The 8,168-nt window shown below is 46.7% G+C and overlaps 1 protein-coding gene across 1 annotated transcript; it reads left to right on the forward strand.

Annotated features, from left to right (window-relative positions):
• The first annotated feature begins 2,226 nt into the window (after positions 1-2,226).
• LOC123165907 (F-box/LRR-repeat protein At3g26922) lies at positions 2,227-4,271 on the forward strand. Its single transcript, XM_044583657.1, has 3 exons — positions 2,227-3,287; positions 3,390-3,533; positions 3,660-4,271. Exons 1-3 carry the CDS (start codon positions 2,295-2,297, stop codon positions 4,035-4,037), a joined length of 1,515 nt encoding a protein of 504 aa, XP_044439592.1. The 5' UTR covers positions 2,227-2,294; the 3' UTR covers positions 4,038-4,271.
• The last annotated feature ends 3,897 nt before the right edge of the window (positions 4,272-8,168 follow it).

The raw sequence follows: 8,168 nt of genomic DNA on the forward strand, positions 1-8,168 counted from the left end.
GAACTCAGATATGAACCGTTTATATTATCACAATTATATCCATGTTCTAGATCCGATCTTGCAAGTTATAGTCACCTACTACGTGTTATGATCCGGCAACCCCGGAGTGACAACAATCGGGACCACTCCCGGTGATGACCGTAGTTTGAGGAGTTCATGTATTCACAATGTGTTAATGCTTTGTTCCGGTTCTCTATTAAAATGAATCCTTAATATCCCTTACTTTCCAATATGGACCCCGCTGCCACGGGAGGTTATGACAAAAGATGTCATGCAAGTTCTTTCCATAAGCATGTATAACTATTTACGGAATACATGCCTACATTATATTGATGAACTGAAGCTAGTGCCGTATCGCCCTAGGTTATAACTGTCTCATGATGAATATCATCCAACAAGTCACTGATCCAATGCCTACGAATTTATCTTATATTGTTTTTGTTAAGTTACTACTGCTATCATCACTGTTACACTTGCTACAAAATTACTGCTATCATTGTTACTGTTACCATTGATGCTGTCACTACTATCAAAACTATCATATTACTTTGCTACTGATTACTTGCTGCAGATAATTAATCTCCAGGTGTGGTTGAATTGACAACTCAGCTGCTAATACCTTCAAATATTCTTTGGCTCCCCTTGTGTCGAATATATAAATTTGGATTGAATACCCTACCCTCGAAAACTGTTACGATCCCCTATACTTGTGGATTATCACGGTGCCGCTCGCTACGAGCGACGCGTACACCGTCTTTGCCTCTGGAAGTGAAGTGCCTATGCGGCTGTTTTTCTCACACTTGGTTGCTGCTTCGTATGGTAGGCTATTATCACACCAACTAGCATGATTTTCACCCATAGACTGGTGTTCTCTTCTTTAATGCTTCGTATCTCCTCCTCCACTAGGATCCTAAATAGAATCAGTCAAAAAGGGTGCGTGGACGCTATAAAATCTCGAAAATCATATGACTATGATGCAAAATAAAAAGTAAAGAATGATGCAAAACTAGACTCATCACCAACTTTGTAAGCTTCTTATTCATAGTTTGTGTGCCGAGTTCCTCGACTTCGGCACCCCCTCTCTTCTTGGCTTTCATGTCATAGACATGGCAATGTCGTCGAGACCGAGGATGTTGCTATCATCCAATGTCGTAATGAACTCCACTATGTCATCCTGGTTCATTTGTGTATTATAATAGCAACAAACATCATTACATATGAGCATCACACGATTCTTCAACTAGTTGGAGCATTGGAACACAAATACCAAGCAAAACAATATTTTTACCCCTTTGACATTATGTCGGTCACCACACAATCATCGTCGTTAGCTGCGCGATCGATGCGTAGGGGGCAGGGGAGGAGGCGTAGGGGTTACTGGGGATGGAGAAGGGGCCGTCGGCTCGGCGAGAGGGGGAGGAGGAGTGGGACGTGACGCAACGGCCTTTTTTCGCCGTCGGGTGGCTCTGCTTCTTGCCGGCCATCGACGCCATCGGAGAGTGGGCGGGCATGGGGGAGGTCCACGGGATGTGTTGTGCTGGTTTTTTTTGCTTCGATTCGTATCTACCGGGGTGGATGTGAAAGGTAAGTTATTTTCCTTTTACATAGAAAGGTACCCCCTCCATCCCATAATATAACAACGTTTTTATGGAACGGAAAGAGTAAGTTTGTTTTCTCTACTCCTATAAAAAACTGAGTTGGTGATGATGGTGTGCCTGCCATCTTGTAATATAGACCGTCTGATCTATATCTGACGGATAGAAAGCAAACTATGATAATTTTACAAAAGATACCCGCACCTCTCTCCACATTTACAGATAAGGTCTTGCCTCGTTCATCCTTATCTCCCATAACCTCATTGCTGAGCAATTAAAAAAGGAAGTCTCTGAAACAATCTGACATGGTGGCCGCTGCCGGCGTCGTCCATCTCCATGCCTCCGCCCAGTTCGACCACCAGTCACTACCACGCCCCACTCCTCCTCACCTTTCTCTCATCTTTCTCGAGATATCATTTCTTCAATGAAATTCTCGAGATACCATTTTCCGATAAAATTCTTAAGATATCATTAGTTTTTACACATGGAATTACTCCTGCATGGGTCAATCATAACAAGTGTTTTGTAAAAAAATGCATCTTGATGTTCCGTGCAATGCATAGGCATCTTGCTAGTTTCACATTAAAGATAAGTTAGTTTGTGACTTTCCCTACCTCTGCATTTCGTTCCCTTGTGTTCCGCCGTCCCCGCTCCACTCCACCGCACGCGCCGCTCAAAGCCCTCGTCTTCACCGAGGGGATGCCGCCGCCGGCGACGGCCCAGGGCACCCTAGGGGCGACGGCCGCGGTGCTGGCCGAGCTCCTGCACCCCGGGCGCGACCCAGACGAGGCGGACGAGATCTTGGCCCGCCTGCTCTTCTGCACCCACCACACCCTCCCCGACCCGCCCGTCTCCGCCGCCGCCCGCCTCTCCGCCCTCCCCTCCGGCGACGCCGTCGACCGCGTCAGCCGCCTCCCCGACGCGCTTCTCCGCAGCATCGTCTCACTCCTGCCCGTCAAGGACGCCGCGCGCACGGCCGCGCTCTCCCGCCGCTGGCGCGGGGTCTGGCGCTCCGCCCCGCTCGTCCTCGCCGACGCGGACCTCTCCCCCTCCCCGGCCGCCCCCGCCCTGTCCCGCGTCCTCGAGGCGCACCCGGGGCCCTTCCGCTGCGTCCACCCCACCGGCAGCTGCACGGAGGAGTCCCGCCACCTGCTCGGGCCCTGGCTCCAGCTCCTCGCCGCCAAGGCCGTGCAGGAGCTCGTCCTCGTCAACCGCCGGCGCCCGCTCGACGTCGTCCTCCCCGCCACGTTCCTGCGCACGGCCACCCTCACCCGCCTCCACCTCTGCTTCTGGAAGTTCCCCAGCACGGCCGGGCTCCCGCCGGGCGTCTCTTTCCCCAACCTCCGTGAGCTCGGGCTGTACAGCGTCGTCGTGGAGGGCCGGGATCTGGACTTCATGCTCGACAGGAGCCCGGTGCTGGAGACGCTCTGCCTCGAAGGGAACCTGTTCACGCTCCGGCTGCGCCTTGTCAGCCAAAGCCTCCGGTGCGTGCAGATCATCGGGTCCTTCTTGGAGGAGATCTTCGTGGTGAACGCCCCACTCCTTGAGCGCCTCATCAATTTGGAAGGCTGGACCCATGAGGCCGGCTGCACCAAGGTCAAGATTGGCCATGCCCCCAAGCTGCAATTGTTGGCATACTTGCAGTTGGACACACGGAATCACGTCCTGGAGATCGGCAACACAATCATCAAGGTGCCTCGACGGATCCTTCCATTTGTTCGGAGACTGTAAACTCTCCATTTGTTGGTTTTTCCTCTCTTAACAATTTGGTTGCAATGTGAATTGCATTGGCAGGCTGGTACAAAGGTGAGCCCAAGAACCATGGTAACAAGTGTGACAGTCCTGGCTTTGGAGGTGCGTTTCGGAGTGCGCAATGATGCCAAGATGATTCCCAGTGTCCTCGGATGCTTTCCTAATGTCGAGACGCTCTACATCAAGGTGAGGCCCTCTTTCAGCTTTCGTGTGCATCTGCCCATTATCATCCCGTGCTGTATTGCTAATTTCTATCAATATAGCTGATGAAGAACTTCATGTGCATTTAACTGATGGGATTTTTATTTGCAGTCTGGACAGCCTGATCAATCCACTGGCAAGCTCAACCAAAAGTTCTGGCACGACTCTGGTGCCATAGAATGCATCCGGTCACGCATCAAGCGGCTGATTTTCCATGATTTCCAAGGGGGTCGAAGTGAGCTCGCCTTCCTCAAATACTTCGTCGAGAGTGCATTGATGCTCAAGCAGGTGGTGATCCTGTTGTCCACTGGCTCCACTTTGCCGGCGGAGGAGGTGCATTCCAAAATGGCGAATGTGAAACGGGCAGGTGAAATCTCCATAGCGCTGGTCACTGGCTATTCTGAACTTCAAGGACGTTACAAGAGAGGGTCTGAATTTTCTCTTGGCGAGCTTTTTTCCCTTATGAAATTTCCTTGTGCAAACTACTGAAGCCACAACAGGTGCGTGCGACGCAAATTGCCTTGTAAGTTACCGATGTCCTGTTCCTGTGGTCTGTGCATGCAAGACACCGTTGAGGTGGTTTGTTTTCAGTGTTTGGATATCCGGCCCGTCGACTCTTTTTCCATGATTAGCCAAGTGCCCAAGTGTCCAAGTTAGTATACTACACTACTTACCATTCTGTTGCAAGTTGCAACCATGAAGTAATTGATCTTTGGTTGGCAATCACGGACCTCTGTACTCTGTGTTTCATGCTTGCTGTGGTCTGATGACATGACCGTGGTGTTACATTGCACCCTTTTTTGCTTGACATTTGAGGCTTGATGCATGCTAATTTCTCTGTGCATTAACATGGAAATAAAATTCCTTCCCAGCTGGTTACCAGTTGTGCTGTGGTTGTTTTGCATAGTTATGTATGCCTAGTCAATTATTGTCGCAGGTCGGTTCTCCTTTATGTTTATTTGTGCTCTATATATCTGGTTCTTCAGTTGTGAAATTTTACTTGCTGGGGTGCATTTCAATGGACATAACTCCGAATAGCCAACGAGCTGAATCATTGTATATATTATCATGTTGAGGTTGTCAAACTAGGCCCACTTGGACATATTTTGCTGAAATCCTTTTGAAATCACTATTTGTGTGTTTTTTGTTTTTCTGCACCCTCCTCCTAGATAATTGTGTGCTTACTTCTTCCTTTGGGCATCTCCTTCTAAAACAGTTTCCATCTTTTAGATTCTAGCACCTCCAAGTGAGAAACACAGATCACACCTTCAGTCTACTGTGTCTCCTCCAAGCCCACCCCCTTCAAGCTGTGCCTTTGTCATATTTTCTCCATGGTTGGTAGGTACTGTACTCTACCTCTGAAGGTCACTTTACATGTTTCAACTGATAAGCTACTACTAAGAGTCAAACATCATAAACCGTGTCGGTTTAGGTGGAACTGAGCGGCATGCTACGTAGATGCAACTGAGGAGCATCACTGCTTAGAAGCACACAGGGGACTCGTTTGTACCACTAGAATGAGCGGTATGCTACTTAAACAGTTAAACCAGCATGGTGGAGCATCGATGCCCGACGAGTGAACAAAACCATTCCACGGCTGGTTCTAACACGTAGATGCAGTTTACCTCTCTAAACATATACTAGTCAACTGCAGAAAGCTGAAGCCATGTGATCCATATAATGTTTTGGCGTATATTTAAGGCGCAGCAGAAAGTTGCAAAGTCGTAATCGACACGCTTAGTAAATCAGTTCAAATATATTGAAGGAACAAATAAAGCTACAGCCTAAAGTGTGGCTGATTGCTAGTACAGTGCTGCTAGAGTGCCTGTTGCCTTGATTTGCCCTGATCGGGAGAGGAATGTTTCCCTACGGGAGAAAGTGGAATCTGCTCCTTTTAGGCTTTGTTTGGTTGCCAGGTAAATCCAACCCTGGGCACCAATCCCCCAACGTGGTTTTCCCCTGTGCAGATGGGATCCCTCCCACGCGGGGCAGATCTCCCCACTATCCCTGGTGCCAAAATGGTAACAAGGGGAAGGGCAGGAAATCCCTCACATGCTAATACAATATAACAAATAATTCATATGAATCAGGCACAGCTCATGTGTAGATATTTCCACAAATAATTCTGAAAAAGTTACAAAAACACACACAAAAGAGTTCATAATTCATGTAAACTAGAAGTTTGAAGAATATTACAACTGATAATCATCACTTCACAAAGGTTCGGATATTAGTTGGTTCGCATTTCATTGCAACAACCAATCATACAAGTTTTCTGAGTGCCGACATAAAACCAATCATTACAACCGGCATTGATGCATCATTGTTCAAGTTTGTTCACTACAAGGAGTTGTAAATTATCAAGTTGTGATGTCTGAAGCAGAGACACTTTTGAATAAGATGAACTGCAAGGCGGCAATCACTAGTCCTACTCACGTCTTTTCTCCACTCCGCATCGACATCAGGTACCATAGCTCGATGCTAGATGAACTACGGAAAAAATAAGGAAGTTAGCATCATGTATCCAACTGAGAATTGTAACAATTACATGACTTGCTGATCAAAAGGATAATGAACAGCATGACTTGCTGATAAAAAGGATAATTGGATTTCTAATAATGAAGAGAAAGACTTGTTGATAAAAAGGATAATTGGATTTCTAATAATGAACAGCATGACTTGCTGATCAAAAGGATAATTGGATTTCTAATAATGAATAGCACGACTTTCTGATAAAAAGGATAATTGGATTTCTAATAATGAACAACATGACTTGCTGATAAAAAGGATAAGAACCACAAAACTAACTGCTATTTCTGGTTACTGTGACATAAATTTCAGTAATAATTACTAAATAACTAACGACAAAGATGGTAAGCAGTAGATCACCAAACCATTATCAAGCTTCACGGCAGTACATAATTCCAAAATTAGTAAAAACTGGGGATAAAAAATGTATAATGGGAAAAGTAAGGACAAAACCAACATGGATTTCTGAGTGCAGAAAGTAAAGGCCTCTATTCCAAAAAAGAGGCAAGGCAGCCTAACAACCAGTTCACAAAAAAATGTATTCTCCGGCAATGTCATAAGTGTAAATGAATGCAGCCTACCAAATTACTAATAAATATGTGGCACATGCCCACACTCCACTGCTGTTACAAGTTACTTCCCTGATGAGTAAGTTTGTAAATAGGTAGTTCACCACACTTATTTAAGTACACACTACCATCTGTCCAGGGGCGTGATAAAATTATTTCTGTTCACAAGGCAATGATAAGGCAGGACATAAACATCACCAACCACATCTCTTGTTGACTAGTCGATCAATTTATACCAACAATCTTGTGATTGTATACCAAATTAAGAAGGCATCAACGATGAATGTTCACATACCTTTCTTGGTTCAGGTGAAATCTTCTCAATGACCAACAAACCGAAAGGCACACAGCCACTGAACACGGTGCCGCCACCTAGCTGATAAATATATGGGCTAATGTGTACTGAAATGCAAATTCTAGGCAATTATATACAGAGCACTATAAGAAATTAATCTTTCTGAAATGCTAGCTGTGGAGCGCTTTGTGTGCATGTAAGTGAAAGGCATGATTATAGTAGTCATTGTGATACAACCATGCATCACAACCGTGCATTATGATACTATATACTATCTGATAATTGTCTGTCCATACATGCTCCTATGAATTGATCTGACACTAGCTCTTCAATATCTTTGCCTACTACTCCCTCCGTCCCAAAATTCTTGTCTTAGATTTGTCTAAATACGGATGTATCAAGTCTCGTTTTAGTATTAGATACATCTGTATCTAGATGAATCTAAGACAAGAATTTTGAGACGGAGGGAGTACTAGTCTATTAATTGTTATTTGATTAGATGGCAGCTGCTGAACCGATCAACTGTCACTCCAATCATCTCTGAAACAAGTATACACTGACACTAACACTGCTTGTGCATTGCGGCCATTGTATGAAAATCAGTTGCCTTAACTATAGTACAGTCAATTCCCTCCGACTATTGCACTTTTTTACTTTGCAACACAGGAATGTATGAGATGGATTCCTGTTAAGCAAAGTAATTTTGCCTCCGGCTTCTGGAATTAGTTAAAAGAAGCCGGTTCTCAAGTTATTGGATAGACCAGCAAGTTCAAGCATCAGTGCATGGAGATGTGGAAGAGGAGGGGGGCTAGCCTTAGGTCGAAGTCCGCGGAACCGTCGCCGTCGCCGGAGGGGACAGGAGCTTCAAGGCGGAGGGGAGATCCGGGGAAGGAGCAGCGTAAGGACGACGGACATCGCGGTCGTTGGAGGGGCGGAGCGTGGTGGCGGAGCATCGGAGGGAGAGGGGCCGGGCCGTCTCTCCAATCGCCGGCGGAGAAGCTCGGAGGCAAAGTGCTAGATCTGGCTCGCCGTCGCCTTTCGGTCGCTACGCTCGCGGTCTCGCTCGAGCCGTGGTTTTTCTCCCCGACCGCTGGAGGCGTGGATCGTTTCCCCGGGGAAACGACGCGGGTCGGGGATGGATCCCTCCGGAACGGATGCGTCCAAATGTCGCTGTGGATTTCCCCGGTTCGATTTGACCCGTGCTTTCTTCACCCGGGGAATAAGCGG

Source organism: Triticum aestivum, chromosome 7D, assembly GCF_018294505.1.
Source record: "Triticum aestivum cultivar Chinese Spring chromosome 7D, IWGSC CS RefSeq v2.1, whole genome shotgun sequence".
Classification (NCBI taxonomy): domain Eukaryota; kingdom Viridiplantae; phylum Streptophyta; class Magnoliopsida; order Poales; family Poaceae; genus Triticum; species Triticum aestivum.

Bases quoted from the DNA above. Each gene is read 5' to 3' on its own strand.
- LOC123165907 (XM_044583657.1), top strand. From the start codon at position 2,295: ATGCCGCCGCCGGCGACGGCCCAGGGCACCCTAGGGGCGACGGCCGCG. The intron at 3,288-3,389 runs GTGCCTCGACGG...TTGCATTGGCAG, and splicing joins TCGGCAACACAATCATCAAG to GCTGGTACAAAGGTGAGCCC. The intron at 3,534-3,659 runs GTGAGGCCCTCT...TTTTATTTGCAG, and splicing joins TCGAGACGCTCTACATCAAG to TCTGGACAGCCTGATCAATC.